This window comes from Felis catus, chromosome B3 (genome assembly GCF_018350175.1).
Source record: "Felis catus isolate Fca126 chromosome B3, F.catus_Fca126_mat1.0, whole genome shotgun sequence".
Taxonomy (NCBI): Eukaryota; Metazoa; Chordata; class Mammalia; order Carnivora; family Felidae; genus Felis; species Felis catus.
The window spans coordinates 134,865,660-134,889,617 of NC_058373.1; the positions used below are offsets into that span (position 1 = coordinate 134,865,660).

General features: G+C 43.5%; 1 protein-coding gene across 6 annotated transcripts in view; it reads right to left on the reverse strand.

Moving 5' to 3' along the window:
- The window catches only part of FBLN5 (fibulin 5), an 81,044-nt gene that overhangs the window by 22,548 nt on the left and 34,538 nt on the right, over positions 1 to 23,958 (reverse strand). For all 6 annotated transcript variants that reach the window (XM_019833519.3, XM_019833520.3, XM_019833521.3 and 3 more), the window contains one exon: positions 1,541 to 1,663. In XM_019833519.3, coding sequence (XP_019689078.1) covers positions 1,541 to 1,663 — 123 coding nt within the window. The remainder of the gene's footprint in view (positions 1 to 1,540; positions 1,664 to 23,958) is intronic.

The following is a 23,958-nucleotide window of genomic DNA, read 5'->3' on the forward strand; positions in this document are numbered from 1 at the left end:
GGCATCCTCTGCCCAGGGGTACCTTGGAGGAAAGGCAGCCCCCAGCCCCTCATTTTTCTGCAAAAGCAATGTCTCCAAAGGTGCACAGAATGGATGGTATATGACTGTGGAACTTGGGTTTGGAAAGAGAAAGAATTTGGCCAGGAGGAGGCATGAGGTCAACCACAATTAGGAAAGGCCTTCACTTCAGATGTGAAGTGTGAGCGGGTTGCACATGTGGCACCACGTTAGGCCCCCAGGAGCATGTCTCCCTAAGCTTCAGGCCCTGGTGGAAGAGAACAGCCCTCCCAAGGAGATAAATGTCCCAGTTACCTGGCCCTAAGGGCTCTAGGACGGGGCTTGTGTTCCCATCACCTGGGCCTCTCCAGCGCCCCCTTGTGACGGAAAAAACTGGCCTGAGAGGAGCCAGATTTTAGACCCAACTTGCCTTGTTCAAAACGTTCCCCCTCTTTGAGTCTCAGTTTCCAACTCTATAAAAGTTGGATGACATAATATCTAACATCCCTTCCAGCTCTGAGAGTCGACATATTAAGTTCCTGTACAAATAACTCACTCACACTGATCTGCTTATGTTCAAATCAGTGGCATCAAATTTTCCAGAATAGCTGAGGTTGGTTAAAACGCACAGCGACCCTCATATTCACAAATGCCATGTGCTGCCAGCGTTTTGGTGCACGGCTGGAAAAGAGAACAAGCCAAGTCCAGTCTGGCTTATCGGCCCCAAAGATGCTGCAGACAGAGCTCTAGAGCAGACCAACACTCAAGTCTTAATCAAGAGAGTCTTGGAAAAAAGAACCCTCTTCTTTTTTTTGTTTCCATGATGTTGTTTGGATTTGCTTCTCAGCTCCTCCAGGACTGACTTTTGGGCAACAGAACAGTGTCTTAGAGAACTTAAACTGGTAGGGCTTTTCCAAGAAAACACAGCATAGAAATCACACCCTAGAAATAGAAATTGAAGTGACAGCTAGAGATTGCTATGAATTCATTCACTTGGCTAAACCAAAAAACCAGAGCGGAAGAAAAGAAAATCACCCTCCAGTAAAAATAAACAGAGAGATCATAGAGCAGATGCCAATGGCAAGGGGCAAAATTCTCAATTGGTGACGACTGAGTCCTTAAGAGTAGAAAGACCACAACTCGTGGGGTGGGTATTGGGAGGGGGTGTTAGAATCTACCGAGCCACATTTGAGACCTGGAACATTTCTGTGACTAAGAAGTGTTCCCTTTCCCTTAGCAGGATTTCTAACTAAAATAGAATAACCCTCACTTCCACAAACTTCCTGAAGGCAGGAGGCAGGTCTAAGTAAAATGAATACGAGCCCTTAAACATTACAGTCAAAAACTCCGATAATGGCATTTGACCATGATGATCACAACTGGTTTGAACGGGCAGTGCTACACGCGAGCTGAATAGCCTTCTACCTCTCCCGCCCCAAGAAAATCCCACTGTCCGTGCACCACCCAGTTAGGCCCCCATTTCACAGTACCCCTGGCAACCATTCACTTCCAAGAGTCTCTGTGAGCCCCAGAGAGCCGTTACCTAAGCACTGGCCTTCCAGAAGCCAATAGCCATCGGTGCAGGAACAGGTATACCCTCCTTCGGTGTTGATGCAAATCTGGGTAGGATTGCACTGGTGAGAATCCGTTGCACACTCGTCCACATCTGTAACACAGACATATTCCAAAGAATGTCACCTACGTTTATCCAGAGCTCTGGAGCCACCAGAGTTGCCAGCTGCTTGCTTGTCCTTCTGGGAAGAAGGTGATAATGTCCATGAGTTACATCCAAGGAAAGGATGCATCTCCCTGACGGATACCATTAGGAGACACTGACCCTTTTGGACGGAGTAGACCTAGTCTTCTCCCCAGAAATCCACGAAAGAAAATAGCCAAGAAGAGACCACACATCCTTGGGGACTCTTCTGACATCCTGTCCCATCACTTTCTGAAAGCAGGTCACCTTGATAATAACCATTACTTACTTGATTTGGAAACACATTTTGTCTGGGGCACCTGGGTGGCTCATTCGGTTGAGCGTCCAACTTTGGCTCAGGTCATGATCTCGCCGTTTGTGACTTCAAGCCCCACATCGGGCTTGCCGCTGTCAGCCTGTCCGTGCAGAGCCCACTTCCGATCCTCTGTCCCCCTCTCCCCACCCCTCCCCACTTGCACTCTCTCAAAAATAAATAAAACATTTACAAAATCAATAAAAAGGGGTGCCTGGGTGGCTCAGTCGGTTGAGCAGCTGACTTCAGCTCAGGGCATGAACTCAGGGTATGTGAGTTTGAGCCCCACGCTGGGCTCTGTGCTGACAGCTCAGAGCCTGGAGCCTGCTTCCGATTCTGTGTCTCCCTCTCTCTCTGCTCCTCCCCTGCTTATACTCTGTCTCTCTCTATCTCTCTGAAAAATAAATAAACACTAAAAAAAAAAACCTTTTTTTTAAATCAATAAAGAAAAAAGAAACACATTTTGTCTTAGGCTTATTCATGCATGTGTTAAACAGGGGTCTGTTGTGTACCTGCGTGAGAAACACCTCTGAGAACAGAAGAAAAACCAACACCTCCCGCCAAAAAAAGCTAGTAGTAGAACCACTTGATTGTATCTATCCACAAAAATCCTTCAGCCTGGGGCTCCTGCACCCTCACGAAGCTTCACGGAGGCTTCCGGCCTTCCCTCCGCTCCAGAGCTCCTAAGACTGATCTCTTGCTGCCTTCGGCTCAGCACTGGAGTTCCCTGCATGGCTACATGCCCATGGCTGTCCGTCTGGCAGTGGGCAGTCAGCCCCTTCTCCTTAATCAAGCGCTTCAGAGCCTAGAGAGCAAACGACATCCACGGTCACATCCCTCAAGACCTCCGACGTACACACTCAGCACTCAAAACTGTCATAACTGCAACAAATCCTCCTGCCCTTTGTCCCCGCGCTGCACTTTAGGGGGGAGCGCTCCCGACGCCACACTCTCACTTGGATCTGGAGAAGGACACTTTCCCTAAACATTCATCTGTTCATTCCCGGCACAGGATCCACCGAGCGCCCTGGATCCGCCTGGCCCAGCACCAACCCCTCTCCTCGGTCAACCTCCCCTCCCTGTCTGTACCTTCGCAGGGCACCTTCCGTATGCTTCCCTTATTACTGCACGTGGGGTTTGCTCATCCGCATCTTCCCCTGCCTCCTCCAAAGGGACCACGCACGGTTGGAAATAATATTAAAAGGTACTCACCGAGCACGTGCGGTGTGCATATGTGGTATACATATGTTACGTATGTCGTGTGCACATGTAGTCGGCGTGGGTCATGCGTGTACGTCATGTACATACGTAGAAGGCAAATGTAGTCTGTATATGTCGTGTGAGTGTGTATTGTATTATGTGCAGATATGACACCTCACATACGCTACCGTATTTATTCTCACCATCGCCCTATGAGGAGGCCTCATGACGCCCATCTCACAGATGGGAAAACTGCACTGATAGAGCAGATAAGTACCAAGCCAAGAGCTGAGCCCAGCTCCCTTCCCACCTGACTCCAAATCCCTCTATGCAGCTATGGCAGCGGTCATACTACCCAGGCCCAGGCAGGTTCAGAAGGGAGCTGGCTGACTGGGAAGAGGAAAAAGGGCTGGGGAGAGGAAAACTGGCTGCCTCTTGACATTGCAGACTGCAGACTGTGGGGGGCGCCTAGGGCCCCAAAGTGTGAATTCCTTGAGGACAGGGTTTTGTGTAGGACAGAGCTTTGCCGGCTACAAGGGCGGAAAGTGGGCACGACGGACTCGGTGAAACCTTCAGCCAGGTAAGCAACAGTTTCTCAGGGTCAAGCGACCCCACCGTAATCCACCACCCACCTGCGACAAGTCAACCCCAATGACACCAATCGATCCCCACCCTGCCCCAGCCCGCCAGGTGTCTGGGCATCACATGGATTCAGGCTTCAGGCCGCTGAACGCCACGGCCTCCAAGAACCTGGTTCCAAGGTGGTGGCCGCCTCCACTCCACCCCAACACGTTGACGATGTGCAGCCTCCGTGGCAAAAACCCAGCTGTTCTTGGCTGCAGGAGCTCATGCCTCTGCCCTTGGCCTCCCTTCCACCCCCAGCTCTGCCCACCCAGCAAAGCCTCCCAGGGAAACCAGCGAATAATGCTTGGCGAGCAGCCACCCCTGCACAAATCCGCATCGAAGACTATGATAATAAATAATGCCGCTATCGGCCAGTGCATATTTACATTTTTCTGGCGAGGAGTGATGGATGGCAATTGTACCCTGGGAACAACATCGCCTTAGGAATTCTGCGCTCTTTTTCCTGCCTTGAGGGGATTAAAGGGTGAGCGAGACCCAAGGGGAGAAGAGCCATTAGACTTGGTGGTAGCAAGTTCCCAAGACTCTGTGTTTGTGCGGCTCGCGACGCACACAATGGGCCGGCAGACTCCCCGCAGAGAGAAGCCGGACAGTCGCCAGGGGACCAGACGGCTCAGAAGGGCACGCGGCACCTGAACGCGCACAGGCGCGCGCATGCGCAGGCACGCACACGGGCATCCGCAGCTATGTTGGCCTGAAACTACCTCTTTAAAGTTCATTGTCTTAACAAAAAAAAAAAAAAAAAAAGGAAAAAAAAAGCAACTCCACCACTTTTACTGGGTTAAAGAATTAACTTCGTGATGCTCCACTTCTGTTGATGTACATTCGAAAAACTGTATTTTCAACTTTCACTCGCTCACTGAGTGGATTGTCAATACATACGTATTTTCGAGAACCCCATAAATCCCTGGAGCTCTTGGAGGGTGCGTCTTGTCTTTATACGCTCGGAACATACCTGGTGTAATGCCGTGTCCATAGTAAATATTCAGTAATTATCTGGTGAATGAATGAACGAACACACGAATAATGAACACCAATGCCTTTAAGCCCCGACAAGTTTCCCCAGCCAGCGGCCGATGAGACCATTTCGGTGTGTATGTACTTTAAAGGCAATCAACGATCAACCCCACCAAAAACCCCCATCGGTTTACACACCTGGCGGAGCAGAAACTAGAATGTTCTCGCTGTGAGGTTCCACCCGAGGCTGAAAGACTCATCACACATTCCAGCTCACAGCTGAATTGCTTACATTAAATACATTTGACTTAAATAACAGAAGGAAAAATACGTTGAACCACTCCAAGGACATTCTTTGGCAAAGCTTCCTTTTCTGCATCAGTGGAAAAGTACAAGTTACAGCAACCTGAGTAAAGTGTCATTATCCGCGGATGCGAATCATGCCTGCTATTTCCTTTCCTGTGTGATATTCAGGAAGAGACTCCTAAGAAAGAACGCCGGGTCCATTCAGCCATCTATTCACTCATTCACTCATTCATTCTTTTTTTCTGCTGTGGCTGTGTGTGTGTGTGTGTGTGTGTGTGTGTCCTCCCAAACCTCCAGGCTATTTGGGAGAGCTGGCCTTGAGTAGAGCCCTCTAGCCCCGTCATTCCCGGAAGGAGACTCTGCTTAGAGGCCTCTGTGCACTCTCTGCCTCACTCCTGGGAGCTGTGGCCTGGTCCACAGCTCCCTGGGAGCTGCCTGGGCACCAGGAGGATTCCACCAGATCAACCGTGACTCGTCCTTCCCCAGGCGGGGCAACGTCCACCGCTGTCCAGGCAGCCCGCGCCCCAGCCACTGGAGGAGAGAGCTCGCTCACCTCTCCAGAGCCTGGCGGCAGTTTGAAGCCCAGAACTGTACCTGCCCGGGAAGCAACTGGCCTCTGCAGTGAGTGGCACAGCTCTGCTGACCCATGCAGCTTTGTCCGAGCCGTCCCCTCTTCCTTCCGACATCCCTGGAGTGGCCTTCAATGAAAACATCCTCAATCTGAAACAACTGCTCACTTGGGAAAGTCACCAAAGTCAGTCACCCCTTTGACCCCCTCTCAGGAGGCTGCAGGCTGGACTGGGCTCCCAGGCCTTAGGACAGAGGCCCGCATATTAGGGACACTCACTGAGGACTTCATATGGCCAACTATGTCCCACGTCCCCAGCCAGACAGCTTCATGTGGGCAGGTGTGCTGAGACAGCGTGAATAAAGGATGTCTGCCAAGTAGAGTCGAGGAAGCGGATGGAGGAACTGACCTCAAGACATCAGAAGACCACTGGCAGACGACCCAAATGACAAAACGAATGCGCTCCTTCAGGCTGACTCAAGAAACACCAGGAGGAGGAGCCAGAACTCTTAGTGTTAACTCACAGGTTATGAGATCTAAAGGCACGCATAACAGGCTAAATGTACTGCCATAAATTGTGTAATAAATCGGTTTGTGTACAAATACTATGCATATGGGAGCATCTGGGTGGCTCGGTCAGTTAAGCGTCCAACTTCAGCTCAGGCCATGAGCTCACAGTTCGTGGGTTCGAGCCCCACGCCGGGCTCTGTGCTGACAGCTCAGAGCCTGGAGCCTGCTTGGGATTCTGTGTCTCCCTGCCCCACCCCAACTCTTTCTCAAAAGTAAATAAACATTAAAAACATTAAATAATATGCCTATGTATGCCAGCTATTCATTGTTGTATATTTATTACATTTCCACATTTATTCCTAAAAGTTAAAGGGAAAATACTTAAACTGTGTTCATAGTACATGTTCTAATTGAAATTAAAGGTCTTTTAAAAAACTGGAAGACAAAACTAAACAAAACCCAACGATTCATCCATGCCCACGGGGAGAACATTTCCTAAGCCATTCTGCCCGCACTAAAGCCGAAGAGGAAAAAAGACCAAAGGGCCGAGACCTCCCCAGAAAGGGCTAATGGGTAAAAAAATAACTTCGGGGGGAGGCAGAGCTGGATGTAAATCCAGGCTCCTGCACTTGATAACTAAGTATTACTGAGCAAGTTCATTAGTCTCCCACATCCTCAGGTGTTCTGCTAAATACAGTATTTGTGCACAGGTCCTATCACCACTGGCTGGCACATAGCAGGTGCCCAGGAAATTCTAGTTTCCTAAGTGAGGCGCTATTTCTAACAACTGTGAAAGATAGCGGGGAAGCATGGCTCCTGCCTCCACAGGCTTTGTTCTGGGATCCACCAAAGACACCAAGATGACAGCACTAGGGCTCAGTAAGACATGATTAGCCCAATGGTTCAACCATAGCCACAGCCGGGGACCTCTCCCTGGTAGACACATGGCAGGCGATTGGGACAAGAGTGAAAAAAGGTAGGGTACGTTCCTTCATGGGGTCTCAGCTTCCACCTCTGCACTTTGGCATCTGTGGGTCCATCTATGACTCCATAATCACAGACGTCCAGAAGCCTAGGGGTCTTTGTGTCTTGCTGAATTCCACAGCTAACTATGACCAATCTCTACACCATCTACGACTCTTCCTTCTTTCCATGTCTTCTGTTCTCCAATACTGTGGACAAGCAATGGGTCATCCTTGTGAACCTGTGTATACAACCACAGAGGAATGTCTCTGTTCTTGTGTGAGAACGGCCATCAGCCAAAAGGAAACATTCTCACTGGGTGACACTGGGAGAAATCGTCCAAAAGAGTTTGGAAGACTACACCTTTTCAAAGGCCTTTTTTGGAAATGGCAAAATCATTTCCTGGGTAGTAAATTTTTACCCAGTGAAACAACATGTTTTCCCAGCCCATTTTTGTTCCTTCCTTGCTCAAGCTAATGGGGCTTGATAAGAAAGAAAATAACAATGGCACATTCCTACGCCTCCGATTGAAGCCAGTTTCAGGCCTGCTGCTGGGCTGGGTCAGTGCCATTTTTCAGCAAGACAAGCCCAGCCAAGGCTGGAAGCTACACAGGACCTACTTCCCAAACACCTGCTTAATTAAAGACCTCAGCGTTTGAGAACTCGCTTGTTGAAATCCAAGGACATCTGCACTCCATGTGTCTTATGGGTCCTGGGCAATAGTTAGGAACCAGATCTCTCTGTGTTTACAGCACTTTTCCCAATGCTTGGTATTAAGCTTAGAATACAAAGCTTGCTCGTATGGCGCCTCTAATTAGGCAACAAATACGTGCTCCGTTTTTCTAAACGACAAAAAATCCTTTCCTCTTGGATGAAACCAGCTAGAAGGCAGGTTTCAACTTCTCTGTGGATTCTATTTTTCTACCCATAAAGTGAGAGCTGGGAGGAGAGTTCTGGAAGGCCCCTTCTAGCTCTGACCTTCTACAGGAAAAAAAAAAACAACAAAAAACAACTATGCAACTAATGGAGATCATATTGTTTGGTCTTGGGTAATTATTTTCATCAGAGTGCTTGGAAAACATCAGCTGACTTTAGCTGCTTTCAAAATGGGCAGTGACTTGGCCAAGCCCATTCACCTTTTGCCAACGTATGAATGGTCGCTGCAGTTGTGGGGGGCAGGGACCAAGCAAGGGATGACACATATCTTCCTTCTTGACTGCCATGCATCAGACTGTCCTGACAGTAAGGAGCCGAGACTGCTTACTACCAGCCTAGACGTGGTATTTTTTTTTTTTTAAAGGGCATGAGGCTTTAGTTATTACCATGACTGTAAACCAAACAAACATGGCGCTCAAACTAGATTTCCACAGACTAAAATTCGTGCCATTTGCCCATCAACAGAGAAGGACTTTTGAACCCGTACAAGCCAGCAGTTCCCAAACCTAGCTACCCAAGAGAATCACCTGACTCGATCAGAATGCCTGGGGTTGAGGCTTGGAAAGCTGTTTAAAGTAAGCTGTGTGATTCCAGTGCAAAACCACGTCTGGAACTTGCCACACCAGACCAACACTTCACATACTTTGATGTGCGTACGAGTCAGCGAGGACCTTGCTAACATGCAGGTTCCAGTCTGGCAGATTCTGCATTTCTAACATGCAACCAGGCAATGCCAATGCTGCTGCTGGCCCAGGGCGCTTCGTTCTGTATCCGTGCAACCTGCTCAGAGTTTAAGAGGCTGTTCAAGAGAGGCTAGGAGAGAATTTAAGTGTTCAAATATCAAGCCAACAATTCCTCGCTGGATATTTCTCTAAGATCAACCCTGCGGGTTACTATAGTATTGTGATTTTTAGAGTCTTATTAAACAAGTTCGTAGCACAGTCGAAGCCAGGCAGGATGCTTTCCTGGTGTACAGAAACATCCATGATTCAATTCCACCCTGTAAGTGCTGGAGCGCCTACTGCTGCGATGCCTTGGGCGAAAGCACTGTGCGCCTTCCAAAGTTCTTCCCCGCTTCAGTTTGCCGGGGGTGCGTGATTTCCTAGGAGTAAACTCAATTTTCTGAATATTCACTAAGTTCTTAGAAATAGTGCCCCTAAAGCGATGACAAAAAGTGCAAAAGATGCCAGTTAGAACAAAGGACGGTGGGGGACCTGGGTGGTTCAGTCGGTTGAGCGCCCGACTTCGCTCAGGTCGTGATCTCACAGTTCATGAGTTTGAGCCCCGTGTGGGGCTCCCTGCTGACAGCTCGGAACCTGGAGCCTGCTTCGGATTCTGTGTCTCCCTCTCTCTCTGCCCCTCCCCCACTCATGCTCTGTGTCTCTCTTTCTCTTTCTCAAAAATAAGTAAACATTTAAAAAAAGGAGAGGAAGAAAGGACGGCGTCTTTCCTCCAATGCAGACCATCCCTTTTCCACTGTCTAGGAATCACAGCTCTTGAATCTTAAAATCTCCATTGTGTCCTCCCACAGTCTCCTCCTCCTTGTCCCCTCTGAGCCTACTCCTACCCCACATCCTGACTTCCTTGTCACCCTCAGTGTCACAGTCCATGATCTCCTTGTCCCTGAACCTCTTCCAATGCTGTCTCAGTTAAGGGCATCACTGTTTTCTAGTATCCTGGGCTAGAAACCTCAAGCATCCCTACAATCTTTCCCTAACTCCCTATTCTCACACAATTCTCCTTCTGGAAATCTTTCAAATTCTCCTCTTTCTTTATGTCACCTCAAACACTTCAAGGCTTCACTGTCTTTTCTCTGAATGATCAAAATAACTTCATTACTAGTCTGCAGGCTTCCAGTCTCTCCCCCTCGACAGCAGGCTAAATGCAACCTCCAGAACCATCCAAGACACAAAAATGATCATGTGGCTATACTCCTCAAAATTTTATATCGCCTCCTGAGAAACGTCAGAGCTTTCTTTTGGCACCTCAGCAACATAGCACATGAAGCCTACTTTCATACTCAAACATGTGCTAAGAACATCTAGCTTTATAGCACTTCATATTGTATTACATAGTTAGCTGTGTATGGCCCAGCTCCCTCCACTAAACCACGAGCTTCTTGAAAGTCAGAACTGGGTCTTATTCACATCTGTATCTTAAGCTCCCAGCGCAGTGCCTAGCATGATGGAAAGTATGGAAATGAATTCTATTTGAGTGAAGGTACTTCGTTTACTTAGAGTTTCCTGAAAGCAAGAGGGGAAAGTCAGACCACAGGGCATCAGAGGAAACCAGTTCCACCATCCATTCTTCTGGTGACTTGTATCTCATTCCCACGGGTTGAAGGATATCTGGCATCCAGCTTCAACTCCGGCAGAGCCTTAGGCCTCAGCCTGTAGTGCCTGGGGCTTTATTCCCATCCCAGTCTTTGCCCAGGGCTGATTTGAGAGCGTTCTCCACCTCTAAAGGCTTTGATACACCATGCGCTTGGCCCAATGGAGTAAGTTACATTTCCTCTTTCCTCTTAGAGAGCTGGATGTCTGGTCAAGGACAAAGTTCATTTTTAACCATCACAAGAAGGAGGAACACCAGAGAAGGGAAAAGATACACGTTCATTCTGGCCTGAAAATGGGCACCAAGCTCGTAGGGGACAACCAGGAAATCCTATCCATTTTTCAGGCTTGGGACAAAATCCTCAGCCTGGCTGCCTATGAGAATACCCAGGTGTGCAAACTCACCCCAAGGAATGAGTCTGTCGTCAGCAACACACATTCCCTGCCAGGTCACTTTCAGAACACGATAACGAAATCTGCATGTGTTTTGTTCCCCACACCTGAGGTCAGGAACCCTGCTACAGCTTCTGACATTTGCTTTCTTATCTCCGAAATGGGGCCACTACCCCTGCCCCCTAGTGCTTGCAGGCTAATGGGGAAGACTGACACTGAACAGAGACAGATGTGTGGAGGGCATTGCAGAAGGCTATGAGAACATATAACTGGGAGTGTCCCAAATCTGGGAGGTGAGGGCAGGTCTTGACACTGGACGATGATGCAGAGAAATGGTTCCTTCACACACATCTATTCCTGAAACCCCAGGACAAGGGAGGGAAGTAACAGATGGCTCCTTCAACATAACAAATTACAAGCAATAGGCCAATAGGTGATTAAGAATATGGACATGTCATCCTGGGAGCAACCCACTATGTCTCCTCTCCTGCCCCCACCCCTCCACCTGGTTCCCCATCTCTAACAGACAAGCCCAGCGCATCAGAGAATAACTGTTAAGGCTACAAGTCAAGAGGAAGTGAAACCTTAGGGCACAGGAAGAAGAATAAGAGGTGACCATAGGGGAGAGTATGCTAGGGGTGCTGTCTCCTGGCTGAGGGGGGCCACATATCCTGAGAGTCTGGAAAGGAGGGCCCCACCCCAAAAAGCACAGACCTGAAGTAGCCACACATGTTTCCCACCACCCTTTGGCCTTGTAAGAGCTGAATTATATCACTTGAGACTAAAATAAATATTTGAACTAATTGAACACTTTTCAGGATTGCTTGTTTACTTAGCCAGTGGAATAGGGGCTATCCTTTTACATCCACCCTTCTGTGGTCACTAGCAGATTCTGGATTGCTTTAGTGTGGAAGGCAATGAGATGAAGGAGCTACATGTGGGGCCAACCAACTAACTTACTTGCCAGACCACTTTAGCACCTCCCCACAAAGAGCACAGTGCCCAAGTCCCAGGGTCAATAAAAAGCTAAACAGGATTCGTTTATGCCACATACATTCACCACGAGCCAGTACTGCTATAGGTACTAGGCATTCAAAGATAAATGACATGGGTCACATATGTTTACAGTCTAGTAGGGAATAGTTACGGGAGCAGATAATTCCAATTCAGTATGGTCGGTTTCATAGCTAGAGCAATGAATGGGGTCCCGTCCAGGAGGAACAGGCTTCCTGGAACAGAAGATATTTGGGTGGATCTAGACAGATGATGTAGCAGAGGTTGCCACAATTGGATACTGTCCTCCGATATCCATTCTCCCAACTAAAGACTGTATTTTTCAGCTTCCCTTACAGTGAAATGTGACTATGTGACTAAACTCTGGCCAGTGAAACATAAATAAAAATATGTGTAACAACTTCTGAGTCACGCTTTAGAATAATGAGCGTGGGGTCCTTTTGTCACTTTTTTCCTCCCTCTGGGATGTAGGTGTGATGGTGAGGGCTAGAGCAGCCACATTGGATCCAGAAGTAAGAACCACATGTTGAGTTTGGCCAAGACACTCTACCATCCCCTCTACCAGTCCCTGCCTCTGGACTATACCATGTGGGAAGACGTAAATTCTCTCTTATCTAGACTAGTATGTTGAAGGTCTTTTTGTTATAGCAGCCTAGCTTGTACCCTAATACAAATGAATAGGAATTAGCCCAAAAAAGTAGGTAGGCTCTGTTATGGCCCCATCCCATTAAACCCAGGGGTGGATGCACACTGGCCTGGAGTTCCCCTGTGACCCTCCCCCAATAAACCTAAAGGAACTACAAAAAGGGAAACAAACAAAGCCCAAAGCTAATAGTATGAAGGAAATAATAAAGGTCATGGCAGAAAGAAATGGTACTAAAAAAAAGAAACTAAAAGTTGATTCTTTGAAAAGACAAACAGGGGCGCCTGGGTGGCGCAGTCGGTTAAGCGTCCGACTTCAGCCAGGTCACGATCTCGAGGTCCGTGAGTTCGAGCCCCGCGTCAGGCTCTGGGCTGATGGCTCAGAGCCTGGAGCCTGTTTCCGATTCTGTGTCTCCCTCTCTCTCTGACCCTCCCCCGTTCATGCTCTGTCTCTCTCTGTCCCAAAAATAAATAAACGTTGAAAAAAAAAATTTAAAAAAAGAAAAGACAAACAAAAGTGAGAAACCTTTAGATAGACTCACTAAGAAGAGAGAGAGGACTCAAGTAAATAAAATCAGAAATGAAAGAGGGGAAGTTACAACTGATACCAAAGAAATACAAAAGGTCATAAGAAACTACTATAAAAAATGATACATCAACAAGTTGGACAACTAGAAGACATGGATAAAGTCCTAGAAACATGCAGTCTTCCAGGACTGAATCATGAAGAAATAGAAAATCTGGATAGACTGATACTAACAAGGAGTTTGAATCAGTAATCCAAAACCTCCTGACAAACAAAGTCAGGATGACTTCACTGGTAAATTCTACCAAACATTCAAAGAAGATTTAATACCTATCCTTCTCAAACTCTTCCAAAAAACTGAAGAGGAGGGAACACTTCCAAACTCATTTTATAAGGCCAGAATTACCCTGATACCAAACCCAGAAAAGAACACCACAGAAAAGATTACTACAGGCCAATAATCCTAATGAACATAGATGTAAAACTTCTCAACAAAATATTAACAAATTGAATTCAACAATACATTAAAAAGATCATACACCATGATCACATAGGGTTTATTCAAGGGATGCAAACATGGTTCAACATTTGCAAATTAATCAGTGTGACACGCCACATTAACAAAACGAAATACAAAAATCATATGGTATATCACTAGACGCAGAAAAAGCATTTGACAAAATTCAACATTCATTATGATAAAAGCTCTCAACAGCGCAGGCATAGAGGGAATGTGACATAATAAACATAATAAAAGCCATTTTTGACAAACCCACGTATAATATCACACTCGATGGTGAAGAGCTGAATGCTTTTTTTTCTGAGATCAGGAACAAGACAAAGATGCCCACTTTTGCTGCTTTTATTCAACATAGCATTAGAAGTCCTAGCCAAAGCGATTAGGCAAGAAAAAGAAATAAAATGCATCCAAATGGAAAAATAAAAAGCAAAACTGTCACTATTTGTAGACAACATGATTTTATATATAGAAAACCCTAAAGACTTCACACATGAAAAAACTACTACAACTAATAAACAAATGCAGTAAGGCTTCAGAACACACTATAAATATACACAAATCTGTTGTATTTTAATACACTAACAACAAACTATCAGAAAGAGAAATTAAGAAAACAATCCCACTTACAATTTCATTCCAAAGAATAAAATAACTGGGAATAAATTTAACCAAGGAGATAAAAGACATGCACACTGAAAACTACATGACACTGATGGAAGAGATTGAAGAAGACACAAAAAAATGAAAAGATATTCCATGCTCATTGATTTGAAGAATTAATATAGTTAAAATTTCCATATCCCCCAATGCAATCTATAGATTCAGAGTAATCCCTATCAATATCCTAATAGCATTTTTCACAAAAACAAAACAAACAATCTTAAAATGTGTGTGGAACCACAAAAGATCCTGAATAGACAATGCAATCTTGAGAAAGAAAAACAAAGCTGGAGGCATCACACTCCCTGATTTAAAACTACATTACAAAGCTATAGTAATCAAAATGACAAGGTACTGGTATAAAAAGAGACACGCAGATCAGTGGAACAGAACAGAAAACCCAGAAAAAAAACCCATATGTACATGGTCATTTAGTTTATGACAAAGGAGGAAAACAGGGAAAGGACAGTCTCTTCCATAAATGGCACTGGGAAAACTGGACAGTTACATGCAAAAAGAAAAAAGGAAAAGAAAGAAACTGGATCACTATGTGACACTATACACAAAAATTAACTCAAAAGAAATCAAAGGCTTGAATGTAAGACCAGAAACCATAAACTCCTAAAAGAAAACATAGATGGTAAGCTCCTTGACATTGCTCTTGGTGATTTTTTTTTTTTTTGGATCTGATTCTAAAGGCAATGACAACAAAAGCAAAAATTAAAAAATGAGTTATACAAACAAAAAAGCTTCTGCACTGGGGCGGCTGGGTGGCTCAGTCAGTTAAGCATCTGACTTCAGCTCAGGTCATGATCTCGCAGTTTGTGAGTTCAAGCCCCCTGTCAGGCTCTGTGTTGACAGCTCAGAGCCTGGAGCCTGCTTCAGATTCTGTGTCTCTCTTTCTCTCTGCTCCTCCCCTGCTCCTCCCCTGTTTGCACTCTGTCTCTCTCTCTCAAAAATAAATAATAAACATAAAAAATTTTTTTAAAGACACTTCTGCACAACAAGGAAAACCATCAACAAAATTTTTTAAAAATTAAAAAAAAAGCAATCTACTGAATGAGAGAAGATATTTGCAAATCATATATCCAATAAGGGGTTAATACCCAAAATATATAAAGAGCTCATACAGCTCGATAATAAAAAAAAGCAAATAAACAATCTGATTTTTTTAAAAAATGGGCAGAGGATCTGAATAGACATTTTTCCAAAGAAGAAACACAGAAGATGAAAAGGTGCTCAACGTCACTAATCATCAGGGAAATGCAAATCAAAACCACAATGAGCTATCACCTGTCAGAATGGTTATTATCAAAAAGACAAGAAATAACAAGTGTTGGTGAGGATGTGGGAAAAAAAAGAACCCTGGTGCATTGTGGGTGGGAGTGCAAACTGGTGCAGCCGCTGCGGAAGATAAGATGGAGTCTCCTCAAAAAATTAAAAATAGAGCTAACATAGGAACCTTGTCTACTTCTGGGTATTTATCCAAAGAAAATGAAAACGCTAATTCAAAAAGATATTTGCAACCCTCTGTTCATGGCATCACTAGTTACAATAGCCAAGATAGGGAAACAATCCAAGTATCCATCAGTGGATGAATGGATAAGAAAGTTAAGGTACACACACACACACACACACACACACACACACGCACGCACACACACACACAGGAATACTACTCAGCCATGAAAAAGAATGAAATCTTGCCATTTGTGACAACATGAACGGACTTTGAGGGTATTACGCTAGGTAAAATAAGTCAAAGAAAGGCAAACATGACTTCACTTATATGTGGAATCTAAAAAAACAAAACAAGTGAACAAACAATACAAAACACATAGATACAAAGAACAGACTAGTGGATGCCAGAGGAGAGGGAGGCTGGAGGGTGGATGAAATGAGAGAAGCAGATCAAGAAGGACAAACTTCCAGTCATAAAATATACAAGTCATGGGGACATAATGTAGGGCATGGTGACTATAGTCAATAACATTGCACTGCCTACTATGTAACTGTGACAGAGGGAAAGTAGACTACTTGTGGTGATCATGTCACAGGATACACAAATACAACATCATTACGTTGTACACCTGAAACTAATATAATGTTATATGTCAATTACACCTCAATGAAAACTTTAAAAAAGTAAGCGAGGAACGGCGTGTGCAAAGGCACAGAGGCGCGAGAGGCACAGCACATTCAGGGAGCCAAGAGCAGTTAAAATGGGTGAGCGCAGAGAGTGCAGGGGGATGAGGGACAAGGGCCCATTTGTAAAAGGGTCACATGCCATGCTAAGGATGCTGCAGGAGGAGGAAGAAATGGGAGCAGAAAGAACCGGAAAGGGGGAAATAAAAGGAAAAAGTGAAGAGACAATGAGGAAGGAAAAACAAGAGAGGAAGAATGAAAACACAGCTGTCCTCTCCCACATGTGGGTACTTGTGGCTCTCAATTGACTGCTAAGAAAGTCCTAGCCCTTGTAGTTCTGCAAAACTTAGCATTAAGTTTTATGGATTAAAAAAAATTTTTTTTGAGAGAGAGAGAGAAAGAAAGAAAGAAAGTGCACATGAGATCAGGGGAAGGACAGAGAGAGAAGGAGAGAGAGAATCCCAAGGGGGCTCTGTGCTGACAACACAGAGCCCAACAGGGGGCTCAAAATCACAAGCTGTAAGATCATGACCTGAGCCGAAATCAAGAGTCAGATGCTTAATCGACTGAGACACCCAGGCGCCCCCATTAAGTTTTATGTTTTGATGAGCTTTCTGAGTTAGTTTAAACAGAACAATTTGACTTCCGTATTAAACACACACACACACACACACACACAATAAGGTGAGCCCAAAAAACTGTGGTCCCTGTTTCTAAATGGTTGGTAAATGCTTTTTTCATTAGACTTAGTAGCAGTCATGAAGGAAACTCTAATAAAAAAACAATAAAAATAAATGGCCTAATGTAACTCCCTGGGGCCACCACATTTCTCTGTGCCCCCTACCACAGACTTCCTAGAAGTTGTCTTCAATCACTGCTCTGCTCCACACCTCCCACCCTCTCTCTAGGAGGGACTCCCATCAGACTTCCAGCTTTTTAATCCCACTACGGACTATCTCGCCAAGGTCACCAATGACTTCCACAATGTCAAATCCAATGGCTTAGTCTTCATCCTTCGCTACTTCTCAGCCTTATTTGGCACAGTCAACCTCCCTCTTCTTCCTTAAAGACTTTCTTCCATGATCCCACCGTCTCATGGTCTGGGAACTTCCCTAAGGTTATCCTGATAGTAAGTACAGATGGTTCAGGACACAACTCGGGCCTTTGTATTTGAGCCCAGACTGCTCTCAACCCTCACACCCTGGCTGACCTGCAGGCTTGCATAGACAAAAAGAAAGTCAGTATTGGCTGAACCAAAAAATGCTGCCAAAAATATTACAAAGAATTTAGGAATCATCTAAGCCAATCTGTACATTTTTATCACCTGGGAAGCTCTGAAATATATTATACAAAGGGGCACCTGGGTGGCTCAGTCAGTTAAATGTCTGAATCTTGATTTTGGCTCAGGTCATAATCTCACGGGTCATGAGTTCAAGCCCCACATAGGGCTGTGCACTAACAGCTTGGGATTCTCTCTCCCCCTCTCCCTCTCTGCCTCTCTCTCTCTCTCTCTCTCTCTCTCTCTCTCTCTCTCTCTCTCTCTCTTTTGCTCTCACTATCTCTCAAAATAAATAAATAAACTTTAAAATATATTATAGAAGCCCACCCCAGACCAGATAACTCACAACCCCTGGGGAGGTCCAAGACAGATTTTAATGTGCAGCTAAATTAACTATTAGCTCAATGGTGTGCATTAGGGACACCTGTGAGTCTTGTTTTTAAAAGTCAAAAGAACTCTTGACTCAAGAATTCTAGAGAGAGTCCCAGGAGTCAGTAATTTTAACAGGCATCCCAGCTGATGCTGGCACAAGTATTCACACTTGCAGAAACACTGGACTAGTTCAAACACAAGACCAAGTGACTCAAAAGCAGGACCCACACTGTATTGAACTTTGCAGCCTCCTACTCTAAACATAGTGCCTGGCACAGAATATTCATTTAAAAACTAGTTGCTCACATTACACTGATTGGGAAGGAAGGAAGGAAGGAAGGAAGGAAGGAAGGAAGGAAGGAAGGAAGGAAAGGGAAGGAAGGAAGGAAAGGAAGGAAGGAAGGAAGGAAGGAAGGAAGGAAGGAAGGAAGGAAGGAAAGGGAAGGAGGGAAGGAAGGAAGGAAGGAAGGAAGGAAGGAAGGAAGGAAGGAAAGGAAGGAAGGGAAGGGGGAAGGAGGGAGGAAAAGGAAATAGCAAGTGTTGGTGAGGATGTAGAGAATCCGGCCCCTTGTGCACTACTAGTGGGAATGTAAAATGGTGCAGACAGTATGGAAAGCAGTATGGTAGCTCCTCAAAAAATTAAACATAGAATTACATATGACCCAGCAATTACGTGTTTGGGTATATATACAAAAGAATTGAGAGCAAGGTCATGAGAAGATGTCTGCACACTCATGTTCATAGTAGCATTATTTACAATAGCCAAGGTGGGGGGGGGAAGCAACCCGGATGTCCACTGATGAATGGATAAGCAAAATGTGGCATATATACACAATGGAATATTATTCAGCTTTAAAAAGGAAAGAAATTCCAACACCTGCTATAACATGGATGAACCTTGAGGACATTACACTAAGTGAAAAAAAAGGCCAGTTACAAAAAAGACAAATGTTGAATGATTCCACTTCTGAGATATCTAGAGTAGTCAAACTCCCAGAAACAGAAAATAGAAGGGTGGTTGCCAGAGACTGGCTGGGAGGAGAGGGGAATGTAATGGGTAGTTCATTTTTAATGGGTACAGAGCTTCTGTTTTGCAAGATTTAAAAGTTCTGGGGACTATATCACAACAAGGTGAATTATACTTACCACTTGAAGCGTACACTCAAAAATGTTTCAGATGGTAAATTTCGTGTTATATGTTTTAGCCTCAGTGAAAAAGTTAATACCTATAAATCAAAGCATATTTATTCACTGGATTTCATTCTAAATTTTATGGGTTGTTTCTACCCAAAGACATAGTCCACTGTGATGTGAAATAAAATCTCAGTGAAGAAGCACATGGCAGTTTCCTGAGCAGCTTAACCCTCATCCCCAAGAGCCCACATCTGCTCTGGAGCCCTCTTCTCCACAATGGAATGGAGACTTGAGTCTCCCTGCAAAGGAGCAGAGAATCCCGAGAAAGGGGCTAGAGTGAGAAAGATGGAAATGTAGATGAGATAAGGAGGGAGGCAGGGAAGCAGGAACAAGACTGTTACATCGTGCATCTCAGACCTCTAGTAACCCAGTTCAAATGAAAGCACAGCTTGGTGGGGATACAGGCTTTAGGGTTAGATCCCTTTCAAATCCTGCTGCCCCATTGTTTTTGGCTGTGTGGTTCTAAACAAGTATTTTTGTTTGTTTTTCTGTTTGCTTCTAGCCCCCAAAAGCCTTGGTTTCCTGGCTTTTCCCATGGTACACAACTCCTGGGGTTTTGTGAGGATCCCACGCAAAGAAAGCCTTTAAATCAGTGCCCAGCATAGGAATGGCCCTGGGTCAAGGTTAACTGTTACAGCTTCGTGTCAAGAAGTAGGAAGAGGAAGAAAGGGAAGTTGGGGAAGGAGTCTACCTCCTAAAAGGAAGGGAAAAGAAGGATCAAAAGCCAGGTTCTAGTCCAGAACCTTCCATAGCTCAATGGTATCCTTCAGGTAAGTCTTTCTCAGCCTCTGAAAAGTGAGATCTGAGGTCTCTTCTATCTGGAAAGGCTGATGAATCTGAATCCTCTATGCTCCAGATGAGTTTCCTATGGTCATCACTCACTGTCAACACCTCTTACCTATGCAGAGCTAAGGAGGCCCTCTGGAGGACACAAGAGGAAAAGACATAAACAAGGCTAGGAGATGCCCACAACTTGCCTCTGCATGCAAAGTAAGGACAATGACTTTGTAGACCAGACTATTACAAAGGAGGGAGAAAACTCAAGGTAAGAGGGTGACCTGAATGAGGAAGGGCCTCTCACCTGGTGCCACTTAAAAAGTATGGGGAGCACAACTGAGTTATTGACTTTCTGGTCAACCCCATGTCAAGTGTCTATTACAATATAAACGTTATCACAATGCACAACCATTGTTACAGTATATGAACACAGTTGTCATATGTGAGTGTTGCTGCAATACGTGAATCTTGTTATAATCTATAAATATTGCCAGCTTTCCTAAGATTTACTCCAAAATAAGAATGTTCTAATATTTCCCTCTACAATTCTTTCAAGACCTGTTTAATAAGCATCTTCAAAAGGCTTCTCAAAAGCTTAGGAAGACAGAGAAAGTAATGATTCACTCTCTTCACCTTCATACACCAAAGCGGTATTGATTCAAAAAGGAGAAAGTGAAAAAAATTAAGTTTAAAAAAATTTTTTTAAAGATTTTTAAAAGGAGAAAATGTACTCATCAAAACAAGGAATGTACATTCATTCATTCATTCATTTAACCAATATATATTGGCTAGTGTAGAATGGATATGTACTTTTCACTCTTTGTCTTCAAATGCCCTTTTATAGGCAGAATTCACTCAAATGTTTTTATCTACTTATATTCTCTTAGGTAAGTCCAAGGTGTTACCTGTCTGTTGTTTTAAGGAATAAAAATGAGGTGGATATAGAGTGCCTGGGTGGCTCAGTCAGTTAAGCTTCCAACTCTTGATTTCGACTCAGAATAAGATCTCATGGCTTGTGAGTTCGAGCATTAGGCTCTGGCAGTGAGGAGCCTGCTTGGGATGAGCTCTCTCTCTCTCTCTCTCTCTCTCTCAAAAATAAATATTTTTTTTTTTTTTAACGAGGTGGAGATGGTCGGTGTATAGAACAAAAAGTACAGATCAGGAACTCAAAAACTCTCACCACTAACTAGGTTTAACATCCATTTTTCCACTTCCTAAATGGGGGTATCATGCCTAATTACTTTCAGGGATTCAATGAGATAAGAATTTTCCTTGCAGAAAATGTCATTTTACATGCATTTTCAGAGACTCTTACCATCAGAGAGGAAATGCTTTCCTCCAGGTAACAAGAGACACAAATGGAAAACCAAGTATCCAGTGCTATTACATTTAAGACTAGCCCTGATGGTCTCATGATACCAATTCTGCAAGTAGCCTTTCACCCACCCACTCAGTGTCTGCTTTCTAGGCCACAGGAGGAGGGAGCAAATAGGGTAGAAGACCATTTTGGAGGGCCATTATATTTTTGGTGCTTATTTACAAGGCTACTTTGGAATATGGAACAGACAAACTGGCTAAGCAGAAAGAGGTAATTCCTTGAATGCCTGGTCACTAGACATACATTCATCTGTCATTCATTAGATCAGCACATTTACCAAACAATTTCTACATTCTTGGCATTATGGGAGGCGCCGTGGATACCACAGTGAATAAATCATGTTCCAAACAAATTTTGCAGAAATCAGTATCACGCAGATCATATTCCCTAGTGACAATGCAATAAGTATAAATCAATACCAAAAAAATAAATCAAGCCCCACAAATGTGTAAAATTTAAAACTCGTCACTAAATAAATCATGAGCCATAAGAACTAATCACAATAAATCAGAAATTTCTTAGAACTTAATGGCAATGAAAATGCTATGGATCCAAACTTGTAGGACACAGAGAGAAGAATTTAGTCTTCAATGCTAATAACATTAGGAAAGAAGAAAAGCTTAAAATTAGTGGGCTAGGCGTCCAGCTTAAGAAGTTTGGAAAGGAACAAAGAAATCCAAAAAATTAGAAAGAAGAAGATAATAAACAAAAGAGGAGGAATTAATTAAATACAAAGCAAAAAGTGAAAGAAGAAATAGAGGAGATCAACACAGCCAAAAGTTGGTTTTTTGAAAATGGCTAATAAAATGGATACGACTTTCGATAGTTTTTGAAAAGAACACAATACCAGGAATGAAAATAGCAACAGAACTACAGATTTAGTTGCGATTTACAAGATAATACAAAGAATGCCCCCCCAAAAGTTCGTGTAAATTAACCTGAAAATTTAAACAAATTCTTACAAAAACATAACTTTGCAAAACTGACTCAAGAAGGAATAAAAAGTTCCAATAGTCCTATAACTGTTAAGGAAATTATATCAGAAGCTAAAAATCTTCCCATAAAAAACCCCAAACAATTAAAAGCCAAAAAACAAAAACAAGAGATCTGGTGATCTTTAGGCAAATTCTAACAAATTTTCCATTAATAGATCATTCTAGACTTCCAGAAAATAGAAAAGGAAGAATATCTCACTCTGTCAAGGTAATACATTGATACCAAACCCAGCAAAAGTAATTTTTAAAAAGGAATGTCACAGCCATTTTATTATATAATCATTGAGGAAAATATCCTAAACAAATACTAGCCAAATAAATCCAGCAGTATGTTTTAAGCAAATTATACTTTATCATGACTAAGTTGATTATCTTAGGAATGAATGAAAGGTGGCTTAATAAGAAAATCTATTAATGAAATTCCCTACAGAAGCAGATTTTTAAGCATATCATTATGTCAATAGTTGCAGGAAAAAAGCATTTCATAAAATTCAACACCCACTAATAATTAAAAAAAAAGAAATAAAACTCAGCAAAACTCATTCTTAATGAGGGATCACTAGACACAGTTCTGATATCATCAGAAAAAACACAAGGATGCCCACTGTCACCACCTAAATTCAGCATTATTCTAAAGGCACCAACCAGTAAAGACATGAAAAATATATTAAAGGTATAAAAATTAGAGGAGAAACAAAATTCCCATTATTCATAGTGTGATTGTCAAAATAACCCAAAAGATTCTACAAATGATTGGAAATAATAAGAGAATTTCACAATCCATCTGGATGTAAGTTCAATATTCAAAAGTAAATAGCATTTCTATATACTAACAACAAAAAGGAACACTGAATTCTTTAAAAGATATCATTAACATAGCAACAAATAATATAAAATTCCTAGGAATGAATGTTCCTTGCACAAATATGTGCAATACTTGTTTGGAGAAAATTATAAGAGCCTACTGAAAGATATTAAAGACGGTAAAAAGGGAAGAAACAAAGTGGAGGAACCTGTCTTATTAGATAATAAGACTTATTTTAAAGCTATAATAATGAACACTGAGTCGTAGTGGTGCACAAATTGTCAATAGAAAAGAACAGAGAGAACAGAAAAATACAACAGGTGTGGACTTGAGAGGTAAAACAGGAGCCATTACAAAGCAATGGAGAGAGAAGGGACTATTCAACAAAAAGTGTTGAGGTCACTGGTCATCTTCCATATGCAGATAAGCGAAATTGAATTTGGCTTCTCACCATATACACAAATAAAATCCAAAACGATTTTTTTTTTAAATCCAAACAACTTCAAGATTTCTATGTGAAAGTTTTAAAAGACAATATATGAAAATATATTTATAATTTTAAGGTAGGGGAGGATTTCTCAAACAAGCCCTCCCAAAAACACTAACTATGAAAGAAAAGGTTAATAAGGGGCTCAGTCAGTTAGGCGTCCGACTTTGGCTCAGGTCATGATCTCATGGTTCATGGGTTTGAGACCCATGTCAGGCTCTGTGCTGATAGCTCAGCATTCTGGTTTGTATTCTGTGTCTCTCTCTCTTTCTGCCCCTCCCACATTCATGCTCTGTCTGTCTGTCTGTCTCTCTCTCTCTCTGAAAAATAAATAAACATTTTTTAAAAATGAA